At 40.1% G+C, this 19,214-nt stretch overlaps 1 protein-coding gene across 2 annotated transcripts in view; it reads left to right on the top strand.

The window, feature by feature from the left end:
• LOC310993744 (tenascin-like) overlaps positions 1 to 19,214 on the top strand; it is a 48,850-nt gene that overhangs the window by 15,631 nt on the left and 14,005 nt on the right. For both annotated transcript variants that reach the window (XM_083982201.1, XM_083982200.1), the window contains exons 6-7: positions 2,210 to 2,325; positions 18,596 to 18,749. In XM_083982201.1, coding sequence (XP_083838327.1) covers positions 2,210 to 2,325; positions 18,596 to 18,749 — 270 coding nt within the window. The remainder of the gene's footprint in view (positions 1 to 2,209; positions 2,326 to 18,595; positions 18,750 to 19,214) is intronic.

Here is a 19,214-nt window from a genome sequence, read left to right as displayed (position 1 = left end):
GACAGAAGTTCCAAATAGTGATAACAAATCAATACCAAGACTAAAATTCCATGTAGTTAGCTAGCTATCTTAAAAAGAAACGATATTTAGCCTACTATTGTTTATCTATACACTAGCACCACTACTAAGTATTTTCCTTCAATATCCTCCGAGAATGAATCCTGCTGAATCCTGTGAAATAACTCCTGGATGGAGGTGCATGACATTCACGGTTCCCAGGATTCTTTCTGACGATCTCCTGCACTATGACTTCCACAGCTGTAGCTTTATAGAAACATATCGGAATCTGCGTTTGAAATTTACTCTAAACTTATATTCATTTCATTTTCAGTTTGTCCGAACATTTGCAAAGCTTTTGTACTACTTAGAAAATGAAAATGGCATGCTAACAGACTAATCTAAGACTGTGAACATTGTGAATTTGCAAAACTGCTAGCATAGCTACAGAATCTTAGCCATTAACTTCCACTTCAACCCTGTACCCCCAAAAAAGTCATAAAGTTCTATAGCGATTTCACATGGGAGGCAGCAATGACAACTTTAGACTTAGCCAAGAAGAAAAGATGAGTTCATGGGGAATATCCTGATAATTTCCATCAGATTTTTGCAACATTTTATATCTTGATGGATGTGTGAGGTTGTTTGGGTCCTCCCTCATGGTTACCATGTTTCCCTCTTCGTTGTTACAGTTCACTGTGTATGTGAGGTGCTTGTTGGATTTGCTGTAATTACTTACGGGAACGTTACGTCAGTCCCTCTGTCAGTGACCCGCTCTGCAGCGAATTTTTCAGCTTTAATTTTATGAGAAACTGGTGCCGTAAAATAAATCTGTGAATTATTATCGACTGCACCTTCTTCACCCCTCGCTGTGTGCAGTCATACATCAGCCGTCAGGCAGGCTCCGCCAAGCTGATGGCTTCATGTTGGCAGCGCCACACAGCGCCACGTGTTTCTGCATGAGACTCTGGCACAATGAACTACAGTTTGTGCGAAAGAGTGACACACTGTTCAAATAATGTAGATAGAACATGATCAGGTCTGAATGATTCTTACAGTCAGATAGTTTTATGGAAACTTTGTAAACCTGTGTGATAAACTTTATCAGTCTCTACCACTGGGAACACACTGGCTGAATCACTGCTAACCAGCTATATAACTCTCTGCATGCTTTGCAAGTTACTGGAATATGATTTAATTATGAATTGAGTTATGATTTATTTTTGACAGTTTATGTAACTTTAATGCCACTGTCTCCACATGCACCTGCCAAAATAGTTCAAAACTAGTTATACATGACAACCAATATGTCCTTTCTGTCCCATTTTGCTGAGTTACATGCATGTCATGTGTTAGAGCTGCTTTCCATTGAGATATCTTATGTATAAAAGACGTCATTTTCACTTTTCAGCTAAATTAAGCCCAGTTTTGCATATCCACGCTTCTTGTGCTCCTATGTAAAATCAAAAATCTTTTAAAGAACCAAGTTATTCAAGGTTCTTTTAGAGTAGTGGCATTCAACATAACAATATTGTTGTGTACAGTGTTTCTTTTTTGCCACTGGGTGGCAGCACAGTACGATGTAAACTTGACCACTTGACAACAATGTTTTTGTTGAGCTCTGTTTTTGGTCTCCACCACCTCCTGAGGAAGACTTTGAGGTATTTGTATCTGAATCAGTTCCATTCTTGTCTTTTGTGGCCCTCATTCAGCTGCCTTTCCCAGACGTTGGTGGCTCCCAAATCAACAACCTGGACACTGCTCTTAATGACAAAACCATCCCTTGTCACCGGAGCTGTATCAGTTTCAAACCGCAGATCAGATTGGGGTTAGTTTGTTTTATCGATGTGGTGTCACTGAGCAGACAGTTTAACGGAGCCAAACGTTGATACTTTTGGTATATTTCACTCTGCTGCGGTGATAGTGGCCAGACAGGAAAGACATTTTTAGTTAGACGCCCGCTGGTTATTTTGTTCCACTGCCTTTATCTTCATCAGTCATAAGATGGAGCACAGAGTTTATTTATCTATCTGGGTTCTGCTGTGGTGCTACAGGGACACCGCAACTTAGGTTGATCACATACAATCGAGTTATAAAATGCAAACATAAAGGGAAACAGGGATATTAACCTAAATAAATGTAAGTATTGTATAAACAGGTGTGACTGATGGATTATATCAAAGCTGTCTATCTCTCTCTCTCTTGTGTCCAGTGATGTCAGGTGTCACTCAGCTCAACACTCGGGACATCACAGAGACATCTGTCACTCTGGTCTGGACACCACCCGCTGTGCAGTATGAGACTTATCACATCACCTTCACCAGCCAGGTAACCTGATGTTTATCTTTCATATCGCTGCATTGATTAAGTGGTTGTCATTGCGATTTGGGATGATGGTAGATGGTAGTTTTTATGACGTACTGGGTGATTTGTGGATTAAAAACCCAGGCAACTAGTAAATAAAAACTAGATGCTTAAGACCAAAGTCTTGTTGCATGTTTCCAAGTAAGGTTTTTAGGAAGGATGATCAATTCAAAACTCAAAATGATTGATGATGGGGGTAAATGCATACAAAAAATATAATATCATCTTTAAAAAAAAGAAAGAAAAAGAAAACAGTCCCAAGAAGTGAATGGAAAAATAAAAATGTAAACATTTTTTGGCATCAGAATAAATGAAAAGAAATTTACCAAAAAAAAAACTACATTTTTTTTCTATTTCTCTATTTTCATAATAACTCCAAGAAAAAAGTAATTCTTTCATTAAAAAAAAAAAAATCTTTCCTCTGAGAAAACATACTTGCCTCTCGGGTCTTGTTTTCACAGATGAAAACCAGAAAATAGATAAATGCACACAAATATTTCTTGAAGTAAGTGAGACAGCAGATGTTTTTTGTCAATAGTTGTGGTCCAGCAATGAAACATCAACAAATTAGCTCACACTGAGTCCTTGTTGTCCCCTCGTTCACGACTCTAAAAGCTGCTCAGGGGGTCAAAGCCTCCGCCAGGTCATGTTGAGAGGACGTAGGAGAACAGGGAACAGAAACTGTGCCCGAAATTTACACAAGCTCCTCAGGGGGTCGTAAAAAGGGGTTGATGTGGCCTCCAGACAGGATCATAAAAATGTTGTGCTTTAAACAACCTCCACTGTCCAAAATAATCAAATAAATAACACTTTTTGACCTTTAACCTTAACATGGTAAGTTTGTTTTCAGATTGAAATGAAAGTTTTGCGTATGTGTGTGTGTGTGTGTAGGAGGGCAGCTTCGAGTGTAGATCATGTTGAAAAGACATTTTGGAGTATCTTTTCCATGGCAACAAAAGGTACAGCTGTTTCCACCAACTCCTGAAAAGATGACAAACAATAAATTTAACAAGGATTCAGAGAGTTCAGCAGCTCCAAGAATCATTTCCACCGCAAACACTGATAAAAAAAATGTCCAGTGAAATTTCCTTTAAGACAAACCCAAGAAGGATTTAGAGCACAGATGGTCCACTGTAAATCAACCCAAGGATCTTATAGTTGTTTGAAGCCAGAACTCAACACAACAAGTCACACCGAGGAGCATCATTTTACTATAAAGCGCTAAAAAAAAGGGAAAAAAGTGGAACAATTGGATTTGGCATAAAAGAGGCATAAAATAAGGCCTGACCGGATATTAAAAGTTTTGCAGAGTTGAAATGTGTTTCACAGCTAAACAAAAGTCGAACCAGGCCTACACTGACCTGTGCAGCTGAAATGAACACATCATTGCTATTTAAAGGAGCTATCTGTACGTTTTTGTTAATGCTGATAGTAGCATTATGCTTAGCAGTCTAGGGGAAATTGTTATTTCCTATTGCTAATTTTCTTCTTCTGAAGTTAGCCAATTAGTCTGTCTTCTCATTTTCCAATACCGAGTCACTGTAGCATCCAGACCTTCAGCTGTAAGTTTTGCAGTTGCTAACATTGGCAATAACAATTGTTTACTCATCAGTCTAGAAAAACATTGTGAGTCACTTTCCGATACTGAGTCACTGTAGAGTCCAGACTGCTTTGAAAGATATAGCTACTGTAGTAGGATGATATTATAATTTCTTGTCCTGTGAACCCAATGTTGACTGAACTTCTCTTCAATAATGGTAAACAGCTGTCAAATGCTTATGTTAGCTTTGTAGCAATAGTGCACTTACAAATCTCTTAATCCCTCAAGATCAATACTTACACTGAACATTTTGGAAAACACATTTATTTAGCCTACTCTCTGGTGGAAAATCAAGACATGAGAATGATAACATTATTATGTGTGAGAATATGAAGATAGAGCCATCAGTTTTCCATGAAAACTAGAAACAGTTCAACAGTCTCCATCCAAAGGTTAAAAAAAAAAGAAATTACGTACGTCCACTTCTGCAGCTCAGTGATTAAGGTGCTGCGTCTTGTTAACCTCCCCACACACGGAGTGAAATATAAAAATGACAGTTTGTGGTTTCATGGGGAGTTTCTGAGCTGAGATCCATCTGAACATCTCGGTCTCATAAAGAAACCAGATCCCCAAAGTGCAGAAGTATTTCATTAAGAGTTTACTGTAACCTATCCACCCTGAACAGTCTCACTTTTATAAGGCTTTTTCAGCTCTTAATTTGTTTCCCTGCTGACCATGGAAGTCTTGTTAAGGTCTAACTTTTTCTTTTTTTTTTCGACACTTTCCATCTTAAAAATGAACCATGGCCTAAAATGACCTTCCTGCACAAACACAGTCCTCATACCAGACAGTTTAAGAACGTGGTCTGAAGGTTGCCTCATGTCTTTGAAGATGGCGTACACGCAAACATTGTGATGTTATTACTGACGGGTTTAGGTTCTTTATATTCAGTGGGAAAAAAATGACAGCGGCAGGTTAAATAGAAACCGAACGGTTTGTCATTTCCATGACAGACTTGAGAAAAAATGATCTGTGAAATTGACTTAAAGCCCCAGAGGAGATCTCTGGATGCCATAAACAGTAAATTACAGCAGCAGTTTTATGATGCTACAGTTCACCGACTCGCTGCACTGAATCCTGGTTTAAGTGCAGCTTTCATGTTTCCATGACCGAAGCTGCGGCTCATGGTCTCAGAAATATTGTTTTTGAAACGCTAAAAGTAAAGTAAACACAGATATAAGAAGGATGAGAGTAGATTTTTCAGTCTGGGACAACTGATGTTTTGAGATGTCTGAAAAATTTTAAAGGTGCAGAATATCATCAGAAATATCTAACGAAACAGACAAAAAAATCCAGTTAAAAACCGCAAGTAGCCAAGTTCAAATGAATCATCCACAGATTAAATCATTTCTGTTACAAATCCAGATACATTAGATTGTAAAAAATGCCACAAAGATTATTGAAATTTATGTCGGTGACATCTAATAAATCAGACAGGATCATGAGCCACGTTGGGAGGGCAAAGGCTGTTAATTCAGCAAAGATTCTCACCAGGTTTTATTTCCATGACAAACACGATAAAAAATCTAACGTTCGTTTTGCGGTAATCCCCGCGGAACGCTCAGGATGGCAACAGCAGATTCTGCTCCTCCGTGGAAAAGAATATCGACTTCTTTTTTGGCGATGTTTGGATAAAAATGCCAAGTCTAATCTCGTCTGAGTAACTGTTCCTACCCTGACATCATCCATGTGTGTGTATGTGTGTGTGTGTGTGTTTTGGATTCCCCTCGTTATCTCAACCAAGACTTAATTACTCAGCAGCTCCAGAGGTTTTTCCTCTGCTCTGTTGAAGAGCGTCAAATGTTTATATAAAAAAAAAGAAACACACTGTGCACAGAAAATTTAAGGTCTCACGTTGTATAAAGGTAGATTTTCCATGTCTTTTTTGAATTATAAATTAAGTCTAGACTCCATATAAATATTGCAAAAGTTTCAGAGCCCTCAATCCACAGAGAAATGGACACACAGTCCATCACAAATACACAATTAAAAAGAGCCTTTTGTGTAGGTTGACCTCTGTGTCCTCAGTGGTAGACATGCCATGTAAAGTATGCATACAGCACTGGAACACCATAGACAGCTGTTTGTTTCCTGTTTCCTCCCAAGGAGACTGAGCTGCAGGCAGATACTAGCTCCTCCTGGCCACGAGCCACAGTATCTTTAATCCAGACATTGACCAGACTCCACAGTCCTCTGTGTGTTTGCATGGGAAGGGGGGGAAATGTAATTCACTGTAAGTAAATGAACAAAAACAGCTCCTTCAACCTAAACAACTAAACAGGTTGGATTTTAACAATCCTCAATCATCTGATACAGTCCATACGACCCAGCGACCCCTCAATCGCTCTTTTTTCTTTTATTGGCTTCATCACCGCTTTCACTTTTGCAGATATTTTCTTTTCTTTTCCACTCTAAACATTAACATTTTAAACCAGTAATGTCATTTCTATCCACATTTGCTTTAAAATTACTTCCTCCAAATTTGGCGATCCTTGTTGTCATGGTTACTGTAATTATAACACGGTCAACTTTGTTTTGAAGACTCAACAAAAAAACAGAGGCTTAACCACTAATTTCATGTTTTATCCACCTAAACCTCCTCTTATGTGGACTTCGGCAGTCTAGCACTATATCACACGTTCCCCTTTCTCCTGTCATAATTACTATGGCCACTAGATGTCGCCTGGCAACAAAATGTTATAATGTATCATAATAAGCTGCAGTGCAACCATTTCTCCCCTTATGTTAAATATCAAATATGACAGATGCAGTATGATCAGGTTAATGCATCAAAGGGAGAACAAAACAAACATACGTTCCAGTGTACTAAAGGAGAAATTTCATAGAAGGTATAAAAGATGCAGCGAGTCGCCAACATTAGATTAATTATGTGGCTGGTTTAGAGGTAAACCACTGAATAATCAGGCTTTAAAAACAAGGAGTATTTATGAGGTGGATCTATAATCTGACATCTTGTGGGTAATAATATTTAATTTTGGTTTGACTCATAGTGAGGTGTTTAAGTATATAGAGGCTGACTGTGATTACGCCACAAACAGATATTTTGTGGCGTGTACACGCATAAAACAAAGGTTTATGAAGTGAAGCTCTGGAGAGAAGTAAAATCTGCTGCAGGTTTGACTCAAAACTAAAAATGATAGATGAAATGATGTTGATGTTTTTGTTCTGGTGAGTGTAAAGCACCGAGTTGGACGAGCAGAGCAGCTAATACCCCGGTGGAGGACACTGGCGCTTCATCCTGTCTCTTTAACGATGTGATGCATTTCCTGGATCGATCCTCGCGAAACCAGATTTTTTGACTCAGGCAAAGAAAGTTTGTGAGATAATTCACCAGACTCAAGGAGGGCGTGTGTTGTTGGTGACAGCACTGGCAACAAGCCGAGCACCAAATCATCCGTCACGCAGGCTTGTGTTGGACAAACACAAACTGAAACATAGCAACAACGTCTCGGTAACAACATCACATCGTCCAGGTGCCAGACTGTTAAAGTTAATGTGAGCATTGAGGTTTGACCAACAAACACTAACAGCACCGAGTCCAAAGTGTTGTGGCATGTGATGCAGGTTGTGACCTCCAGGGGGCATCGAACTTCAGAAAAGGCTGCAAACAGCCACCGTACTTTGTCGACCTTTGTGTCTGGGCAGATCTCTGGTTTGTGTATCAGAGGTCATGTGACTTTCTGGTGTTGCATTCAAGTATCTTTATCTTTATCGCATGAAACAATAAATTAAAACACCTCCCTGTGCCCTGTAGTTAAAACATAGGCTACAGAAATATACAAAAAAATTTTACCAAAACATAACATCAAGAGGTAGATATCACTTATTCTCACAATAAAGGGTTGTTTTATTTAACTGTTTCCTACCCATAGAGGTTTCTCCAGATCTTGGTCGTCACAGTTACAATAATAAACACACCGGCTGCACCAAAAAATTAGCGAATTCTCGCTGTCGTCGCCATGGTTGCTATAATAACAGTCGTGGCTTTGTTAGGTTTGAGAAAAGTTTGTGATTTGAGTCAAAATTAGCCCTTCCTCGACATGAGACAATTTCCGTTGCCATGGTTACGATAATAACACGGATGAATCATGAATAATAGAAACAACAAAAGCGGCTGCTTTCACGTGGGAATCGAACACTCAACTCTGTCATTGCGCTCTATACTACGTCACCGCATTATACGTACAATACAGCCACTAGATGCCGCCATAGTAACCTGTCAGCACATACACTATTTATATGTGAATGGCCGATTATGTGAATGGCCCATTATTCACAAACACCACATCAGTAGTCCTAGTGGACCGTTCTTCTACATGTGTTGTGCAACCACAGTTCAGATGTCCAGAGTTATGTCGTTGGCGCCCTGAGGTCAAGAGGTCAGACTCGTCCTGGGCTGGATGTGGACGGTCTGGTGAACCAAAACCGACTCTCCTTGATTCTCCTCCAGCGTCACTCAGGTTTCACTTCATATAATCCCATGATGTCACAGCCGTGAAATGTAATGAGAATTTCACACACACACACACACACACCAAAATAGAGTAAAAATATCTTGGCGTTGGCTCCAGTGGCTCCCACAGGACAAACTGTACATTTACGGTTGTTGTTCTGCTCCTCCGTTGTGCTGAGAACATTAAAACCTCCGAGGGAATATGAGGAATGGTTCACACCTGATTTAGTTTTAGGAGCCAGAACAAGAGGAGATCATTTCTTATTTTTTTTATACTGAGTCTACAGTATGTAAGTGCTGAGTATAGTAATGCATGTGAACATAATTTTAGCAAATTATGCAAACACATTGTAAATTCCAAGCAACAGAGGTGCTTTAGTGTTTTGTTTTTTTGTTTTTTCTTTAGTTTCTGGTCGTGGTTTTGACTTGTTTTTTCCTCACCTGTTTGCACGCAGTCCTGACCTGATCCATTTTCAATTCAGATTTGGATTACATTGGATTATAGCTGCCTTTAGTCCATGTGGATCATGTGGACTGGAGTTGTATCAAAGCTGAAACAGTGAGACAAATACACCATCACCACTTTTGTTTCTCTATTTTTTTCATCTTCGTCCAATTCTAACTCCATCCTATTCAGTCTCAGAACCTTTTGGACGTCCTCTGGATTCTCAGTCAGTCACTGCCTTTGTCTTAAGTACGGTGGCCCTGAGAGCTCAACACAATGCAATTTAAGAAAATGCATTGCAGATGCACAAATTCAGAAAACATCTAAATGAATTTGACAACACATGCGCTGCAAATTCACACAAAAACAAAGACATAGAAGTGTTTCCAGGGGGCAATAAATTGGGATGAGACTGGCTAGGACTCGTTCAATTCACAAGCGTGACGTTTGAAGGAAAAAAAAACATTGAATAACAAGTGAGTCCTTAATTTTTTTTTCATTTTGTTATTTTTGGCCTTAATTCTGGTGGAGAGAGACAATAATATTGTGCGAAAGGCCACAGGGTGGACTCAAACCGAGGTCGTTGTGGTTAGGATTTCATGGTAGAGGCCAGAATTGATCTGTTGAAAATATACATTCAGACATATAACAGTCAGAAAGAAAGATGCATCACTCCTACAGAAAGCAGGAATGTCAGGTCTGTCCACCCTCACACATGTGTGATCAATCTGCTGCAGAGGGAATTAAAGACAAGGAAAATTACTAATTGTGTTGGTATTTGTGTTGAAGAGAGGAAGAGAGAGACTGGACTTAACTTTCTAAACCAGTCAAAATCAAAAACATCTAAAAAGATGAGACAAAACCATTTCACTGTTTTAGATCACAGCAGAAACACTCACACACAACTGGACAGTTAACCACCTGACTGCATGTCTCTCAGGCATGTTTTCCCACACACACACTTCCACACACACAGTTTGAGCGATGGCCTCTTGTTGTAAACAGAGCTGTGGCTCCTCACGCTGACATCATGAGGGATTAAGACCCTGGACCGGAGCAACAGTGCCAGAAAATATCCACAACCACCCACAACTGCTGAGAGACAGAGAGAGAAGAGAGGAGGAGGAGGAGGAGGGGGAGGAAGAGTCAGAGATGGAGGGATGCCTGCAGAGGGAATAGGACTGGAGGTGATGAGAGGATGTGATGGAAACAACACGGAGAGTCTTGATCGTCTTTGTGAACTCGCAGAGAGGAGACGTGATCCTGACTGGAGGCCATGTGAACCAGAGGGAGAGGGGGGGGGGGGGGGTCAGAGAAGGAGGAGGAGGAGGAGGAGGAGGAGGAGGGAATAAACCCAATTAGAGTAGAAACAAAAACAAACCCAACAGTAGAGAATAGAACCGAGTGGAAAAGATCAGTAACTTTAAATAAACAGGGTTAGAAGAGAACGAAAACAACGGTGCGTCATCGCGGAGAGGAGCTAAAAGCCATTGAGCAGCTCACATGTAAATACAGCAGATGTTTGTGTTTAACTGAAGACACTGTGGGTGTAAACATCAGCTTGTAGTACGTGTCCGAGCTGATGCAGAGAAACAGCCTCTGAGGTATAATTCACATGTCGACCTCGGTGGCTGCATGTCTTAGCAGCTGCTGTGACCAGAGCTCCAGAGCTGCTACTTATGACACATGGATACATTTTGTTTTATGGAGACATCTAGTGGCCGTAGTGGTTATTGACGTAATATAAAATAGTCCATGTTAGGAGAGTGTGGTTTGACTCCTGCATGAAACATGTTTATGCAGAACCTGTGATAGTTATCTTCTAACAATCTATCTAACAATGACAACAGTCTGTATGTAGGTACAGTCTTGCGTAACCGAATTGCATTACACATTGTGCTCTTGGCACTGGAGCAGTTTTTTCAGGAATCTCAGCATGCAGCTCCTCAAGATCTGTGCATATCCTAATATATTTCTGCAGCATCTTATTATGACCCCATTGTTATGTTTTGCTGCTAGGCGACATCTATTGGTTGCACTTATTATGACAGGAGCAGAGGAGAAGAAGTGCAGCAATGTGGTACAAAGAACAATAAAATCGCCATCAGGAGGCTGTGATGGATGGAGGAGTCAACAAAAACACAGAAATATAATTCAGGAGAGCAGCGTTTGATTCCCATGTGAAACTAGCTGTTTGTATTGTAACCATCACAAGAACGACAACGTTATGTGTTGAGGAAGTATAGTCCTACTTTTATCAAAATCACTTTTTTTCAAAACCTAACCAAGTCACAACCATTAGTTACAATGGTGACAAAGTCAGGTGCACTGCTATTAGTACAGTTGAGATGTTTATCATTATACCCATGACAACTGGGGTCTGGTATTTCACGTAGGTGGGTTAGTGAAGAGGCCACACACCCCTCATTGACTCTATACCAATATGGCACCAATGCCATGACCTGGTATCGGTGCAAAGCAAACACTGTGATTGAAGCCAGGGAGACATGAAAAGCTCTGTTATTAAACATTTTTAAATTAATTTCAGACACAGGGAAGTGCACTGACTCCATAACAAGGGGGTATAACACATAACACGGGGTAAAAATCAAAAGGTATAGATCGGGCCTAGTAGGTCCATTGAATGGTCCACTGTGAGAGATGGGTGTAACTACATTAGCGGCTTTCACATTTTAAGTCTGCAGCAACAAAAAAAGTCTAAACAAAGTCAAACTTTGGGTGTAACGATAACATTTTATCATGCTTGTATTCTGCATCATTTCATGTCATCATCTGACTGGTCTGTTCGCTGCATATTAAACAGAGCCAACCAAGCAAAAATTATGTTTTGTAGGAAACACAGTTGTTATAGGGTTTCATTTCTGGGATTATTTTTAATTTGTGCCCCTAGCAAGTCAAAGACTTTGTCTTTTAGATGATAATCCAGTCAGAGATTGTGCTACAACGTAACTGTTCTTTGTACTTTAGTTGTATAGAAACATAATTTATCAGAGAGGAGCTGAGGTTACAGTTGTCAGAAATTGGTTTTTAGCATCAGTTATATTTTGAGAATTTAGTCCTAAAATCCATATATTTTCAAGTCCTGGGCCATATGTCATGGATTGATGCTGCAGCACTGACAAACAATGATTTCACCCACAATCCTCCACAATAATAAACACATAGAACCAAATACACCAGCAGAGTGGATGAAATTCAGAGGTAGAATAGTTGAGCAGCTCAGAATTAAAGCAGAGGAGCAGTGAATGAATCGAACGGTCGCACATCGGGGGGGGAGAGATGCAGATGTGGGATGCTTGTTGCCACGGAAACGTGTAAACACTGTCAAAAACATGGCAACTGCCAGAGAGCTGAGATCACCACCAGCCTGCAGCTGTGACAGAGAGAGAAAGGGAGAGTGAGAGAGGGCAGGAGCGAGGGAGTGAGGGAGATGTTTCCCTCCCTCAGCAGACAAACAACAGACAAACAACCGACTGTCACAACAACGTCAGCGGCCGACACAGAGGAGGATTTGTCTCTGACAGATGACGGACAGAAACTGAATCTGAGTCAGGATTTTACCAAAGTGTTTCCCAGTCATCAGATGACCTCGTTTAGGCATCCTGCAAATCTGTTCTTTGCAGTCAATATCATTAGTGTCAAAATTTTAATATTATTTATAATAAATCAAGAGAAAAATAATATTATATTATAAGAAGCATTATATTATTATTATGCACATTGTTACCAATTATCTACTTGAAATCTAAAAACTAAACCTGTCCTCAGGCTAGCTAAGTTGATGAAAAGTATTGGACAGAAGCAAATCATTAGCATTGCTTTCCATCATTGAAGACAACTCTTGGTTAGTAAAGATCTGCAGTTTGATGCTGAACTTTCAAAGTTTCCTTACACTGACGAGTAAATGGTTGCAGTATCAAAACTTCAAAATCTTTATAGATAAAACTGCAAGATTTAACAATGACAGTCACGAAAAACTAACACGATTTGTTCACATTTCGCCCATCACTATGATAGCAATACCAATATCATCACTGTCCAACACAATACCACTAATGACCAAGAAACATCGTTGTGCTATGAGATAAATACTAACATGTTTTCAAATCACAATGCTTACATACGGATGTTCAGCAGGTGTAGTATTAACCGTGTTCATATTTACCAGTTAGCACTAAATATATTTCAGCTGAGGCTGATTTAGAAATTTAATTGTAAAGTTTTGGGCAAGTTAAAGCAGATATCAGTGGAATGTTTTTGTTAATATAAGTCCTAAATAGTCCTATTTTCCGTCAGCAATCACTTACATGAAGTATTTCAGCCTAAACACGAGTCTCTCCGTCACTCTGCTCTGCTGTAACCCGAGGAGAAAATTTTCCTTGTGGGATACAAGTGTTATCCAATGAGGAGAGAGAACGGCATGAAGGGCTGTGTGTGCAGCCAAGGGATGCGCGTGAATGTGGTGACGTAGCACGAGGACCAATTGATGCCTGACAAGGGCGGGGGCTGCTAACTCATGGTGCGTTCAAAGAAACTCGTACTTTGTGTTTTTCCTTCCTGTGAAGTCATACCAGTTCGATCTGGTACGAGTTCACGGGTCGGAAGTTACGAGTGGCCGTTATAGGGAACTTTCACAGACAACAGGATGGTAAAAACACGAGCTACGGGTTACCTGGAACGCTACCAAGTCGTAGTTGTGACTTGAAGCTGTAACTTACGGTTTCAAAAGCCTGCCTTGAACGCAGCATTAGCCGAAACGGCCGTGAAGCTGATATCTGCTTTAAAACTTAATCCCAGCAGTGTATCAATAAAGTTATTTAAGAAGGAACCAATGGATCACACTGTGGTTAAGATATTTTAGTTTGGACCAGAGCCGTGACCTTGAACCTTTTTAAGTTCTATGGTACCACTGGGGACATCTTGTTTTTATGTCCATCGGTTCATTGAAGAAGATTTTGGTTTCCCAACTTGACACATTTGATATTCAGCCATTTCCTCAACTGGAAATAGTTTTGTGGTTGATTGAACACAACGTGACCGAACAACACGAGCCTGTAAAGATGATGTCACTCATTAGTCTGGCAGACGTTAAGAGGTTAAACATGTGCATTTCAGCCGTCAGACAAACCTTGGAGGACAGAATTAAGACTGCCTGCATGATGAGGAATAACTTTGACCTCTGAGCTCATCATCAAATCTCCTGGTAACAATAATGGTTTGCAAAAAAAAAGAGGCTTAAAATGTCTCCAAAGAATATTAAAAAGAGCTTTACATCATCACCATGAACACACTTCTTGGTAGTAAACAGAACAAGTCGACATGATTTATTGTCGTCACTATATCATATGGAAGTAGTTAAAGACATCTTCACATGCTAACGCTGTTCACAAGCAATGAATCAATGAATAAAGGGGATAATATCAAAGCTAAACCTCTTTGGACCACTACACAGACAACAATAGTGAGAATCTCAGACTTGGAGACTTGAGGTGACCTGTGCAGCAGGAGGAAGTGGGAGCGGTGAATATAAACAAAAACAAGGTGTAGCAGCACATTCCAGCGATGCTAACCTCGGATTCATCGTACCACCATGTTAGTCACTGTTTAACTTTGGACAGCGCAGCCCACGTTGCCGACACTGGAAGTGAAAAATGTGCATAGGCCTATAGTCAAACTGGAAATGAAGCCCTGTCTGAAATATGGCTCAGTATTGAAAGGATATGTTGAGTATCTATATTGAGTTCACATTTGAAAGCTGTTAGTCTCTTAGCATCTGTATTAACTGGCAAAAAAATCCCCTTGTGTGGCCACTACATGGCCAAAAGTATGTTGTGGTATGCACTGTAGAACATTACGCCCATGTGTGATAGCTGAACATGTCACTACAGAACAATGGTCATTAATTTGCTGCTCTAACAGCCTCCGCTCCTCTGGTTCCAGTCTTTCCAGCAGATGTTGAACCTGCTTCAGGGACTCGCTCCCATTTACACGCAAAAAAAAAAAGCATTAGTGAGGTCCAACACTGCTGGTCTGGTTGAAAAGGGGGTCAAGGTCAGGGCTCCACTAAACTGCAAAAAGTTTCATCTTTATAAGGCTGGCAAACATGTCACAAAATCTCTTTGAGTATGCACAAGTAAGACTTTCACATTTTGTTTGCAGTTTGAAAGCAAGCAGGTGGTTCGCATCAATGTAAGATGTAATTTTAAAGGTCTCTTAAGTGCTGATCCATGATCAGAGGCTTCTCTCTAGCGTTGAAGTAACAACAGGTCAGTGAGCCAATCAGCGGAGAAGAGTCTTTGAGTCTCCCTTCCAATTGGCTGACTGCTTTCTGAGTGGTCTAATAAAACTATGGCAGATTTCAGGTAAAACCAAATTCTGCACAGATTGGATCCAGGTGGTCGGGGCTTAATGCATAGCTGAGAGTGATAACCCTTTGTTTTGACATCACAAAATTACAGGAAGTGCAGACAGCTAATTTTCAAGCTCAGTTTCTGAATACAGGCTGTGTGCATTTCTCTGTGAACTGAGACTTCACATATGAAATTTAGACCTGCGATATAATCAATCTATCTATACCTTCAAACAATATGACACTTTTAATATTTCCTCTCATTGTAAATTTTGAAACAATATTTCCCGTGCTTATCTTTAGGAGGATGGACAAAGACAAGTACAGGAATGACTTCAGAGTAAGAAAAACTCATCCAACTTTCAGTCAGACAGTCAGACAGAAAAAGCTACATAAAACTCCATTTAGTGGAGTAATGACATCTGTCTGTCCTTGTAATGGACATGGTTAAAAAGGTCCACAGTCAAAGATGACCATTACAGCGGAGACAGTTATGTCAGTGGGGAGGATGAATCAACCACCAGTACTGTACAACCAGCAGTTACGTGACTGGTTATCTGAATAAAGAGAAGTGAATTCAGAACTAAATTGCAGTTGTTTTTTTTTCTTCAGGATGTGGATGAATCATCGGAACCAAAATTAAGCAGAATAAATCGGAGGTCACGGCAGTTCAAGCAGGTCATTCAGGTTTAGTGAATCACAGACTGGTGTGTTCAGCAAAGAAGCTGGACCCTGATTTTCCTCTTAGACGAGGCATTCAAGGGCTGTTTGTCTGATGCATGTTTGATGGACAAGCAAACATAGAAAAGGGATTTTTCTTTAAACCTCACCAAGTCATCCAGGTGGCAGATCAATACACTGTCATATGCTGCTTTGATTGAATTTGCTGTAAGTACAGGTGTTAACTTTACCATTATCACAGGTTTGTGGTGCTGATTACAATACTTCAATGTCTTTGTTTGCAACTTTGCTCTTTGCACAGAATTCAGAAAACAAAACCTCATCGATCATTTTTCAAAACTGATTTGAGAACCATCTGTTTTTATTCACAGTCATGGAACAACCGTGTTTTCTCAACATAACATCATTTTAACATTAATCATATTCAGTTTCTGATTTCTCAGCAAAACAAAAACACCTGTCAGTGGTAAAAAGCAGACATGTACATGAACTGTACTTTGGTACAAATTTGAAATAGCTTACTTTACTTGAGTAGTTCAAAGGGATTTAAAGAGAAATGTTGTAGTTTTTATTCTACTCAATAGGTGCAGTTACTTGAGCTTAAAGGCCCTGTATTTTACACTTGAATGAGTTTTTATTTGAAGTGTCGTTAATTTACATCTCCTATCTCAGGCTTCTCTCTGGAGCTCTACAGTGACAACAGGTCGGTATCAGCCAATGAGGAGAGAGGAGGCTCTGAGCCTCTATTCTGATTGGCTGAATGTTTTCTGACACTCAGAAATGTCATATCCTCCCAAGTGTTGGATGTTGGGTCCAGGTGGGCGGGACTTGGTGACTGCTTCGTTGTGACATCACAAAGTTACAGGAAGTCATGATGGCTTGTTTTAAACCTCAGTTTCTGAATACACGTTGTGTGCATTTCTCTGTGGACTGAGGCTTTGATAGTTTCACTGTATCAATATGGAACCTTGACCTGATTTATAATTTAAAAAACACACTGGCATCTAATGTATTACAATATGGCACCTTGAAGTTGGGATCTGAAAACTTTCTTCACAGCTGTCTACATTCGAGGGGCTGTTTTTACACATTTGATGGCACCAAATCGAAGAAGTCTTGACGGAGAATCTTCAGAGATATGAGATTTATTTTCCAGCAGGAAAACGATCATAAAGATGCAGACTGAGCGTCTTTCAGTTGGCCAAGTTAGTTTTTCTCACCCTTTTCCTCCTCATCTTTGTCCCTGAACGCCCCGCGGAGATAGAGCCTCGACTTGTTTTAAAGCATATCATGAATTTATTGGATGTTCTGTCTTAATGATGTCACCCTCATTCATATGGAAATGGATGAAAGCGTTTTGACACGCTGACGCTGATCCGGGGCGACCTCTGAAAGTCCTGTCACCAGGCAACCAACATAGTAACCAACGTGACAACCAGCTGTGGTGCATTTACTTTACAACATGGTATCCATTCATTAAAAATTCAAAAAAAAAAAATGTCAGTGCTGTGCTCCCAGCTGAGTAATTGTTGAGTAAGACTGAGCTTTTAATTCATGGGAAGGTTCAGGCTTTCCAGAACATAAATTATAATAAGAGGAACCTGTTGCTTTTTTTAGGATTGAAGAGCCTGAAATTATCCTGACTGAAAACAAAGCATAGGAAAGATCTAATCTGTGAATCTGAAAATGAGAAGACTTGGTAACGTACAAAAAAAACACAGCAGAGATACATGAATAATTTCAGATATACTGTGACAAAGATTATCTTAAATGGAGACACAGTTGCCTGAGCCAGGAAAAGTCTGGTATGAGGTGAAGTGGGCAGGACGAGCAGCATCTTCCACAGCTGACTGTGATAAAGCAGTGTGCACCTGTCAAAGTCCATCTGTGACTCTTAAATCAAAAGGTCCTTTTGAGAAATGTATTTTTATTTACCTTCGAGGTCAGCTAAGGAGAGTGCCTGACTCTCTTATCCACACTTTAAATGTGCAGCATAAGGAGGGAGGATAAGAGATAAAACATGAGGAAACTGACTCACTGATTAACATGTTAAATCTCAACAGTTTAATCTATGAAAACCAAAGTAGTGGTATCAAGGACAGTTTCTTGTTAGTGTTAGCAATTTCCTCAAGCAGTGAGTCTGCCGATTTCCCAGATGTTAGACTTCCCTCTCCATCCAGTGTGTTATAACATTTAAAAGCTCTGCTTAATTGCATATCCTCTCAGATTTCATGTTTAAAAAAATATCTAATCAGAAGGATCAGACTATGACTGGCTCACCGACCTGTTGTTATGAGATCTTTAGAGAGAAGTCTAAGAAAGGAGATATAGAACTACACTACAGATGTTTTTTGTTTTTAAAATAACAAATCTTCTTTTAGATCAACACTTCAAATAAAACCCAAGAAAAGTGTAAAAAATCTGGGACCTTTGACAACAGGAATGTTCTCACATGTGACTAATTGAAAAAAGTTAAAAGTTATGACCACATATACAGGATATCCAAAATTAAAATTAAAACAAAGAGAGCGTACATTCACCTGCTCCTCACACAGTTTCCCAGCTGTTGGATGTTATTCCTTGTCAACAGCTGATGCTGATGCAGGAACTTGATCTGCAGAGCTTTTTATTGATTGCTCTTTGTGTTGTCTCTTCACCCTGCAGAAGGAGAGTGACCAGCAGATAACGGCCCAGGTGGAGGGCAGCCTGACCACCTTCACTCAAACAGGACTGGCAGCCGGTCAGGAATACGGCGTCACCATCACCGGAGAAACTGACGGCAGGAGGGGAGCCGAGACCTCCGCTGAATTCATGACCCGTGAGATTTTTTATTTCATTTGTCCTCTAATAAAAACAACATTCATGATTCTGTATTTGTCTTATCAGGTAATTTGAACAAAGTAGAAAATGTTTTGCATGCACAAAAAACTATATTTCCAGTGCAGCGTTCATGCAAAACATCAATACCTGCACTGAGGGAGCCGCATCCATCAAATATGGCAGTCAGTGAAATCATGACGTTGACAGTCATAATTACAAATGTAAAAGTGCAGTTTTGAGTGTGCTGGTAAGAAAAGGGAGACTCTGACCAACATGTTGGCAGATGTGAGCAGCTTAAATGGCCAAACTGGCAGAGATAATTTAAACATTTCCCTCCCGCTGCCCGTACTGGGTAAGATCTAATCTGTGACGGCTGCAGGGACTCTGCCCAGTGGCCAACAGTGAACAGGAAGACTGAGGCTGCGGGATCATAACTGTAGGGTGAGGAGAGTCAAGAGGAGGA

This window comes from Trachurus trachurus (assembly GCF_905171665.1).
Source record: "Trachurus trachurus genome assembly, chromosome: 11".
Taxonomy (NCBI): Eukaryota; Metazoa; Chordata; class Actinopteri; order Carangiformes; family Carangidae; genus Trachurus; species Trachurus trachurus.
Note: the sequence above shows the minus strand (reverse complement) of the source record. Positions and strands in the feature narration are given on the sequence as shown.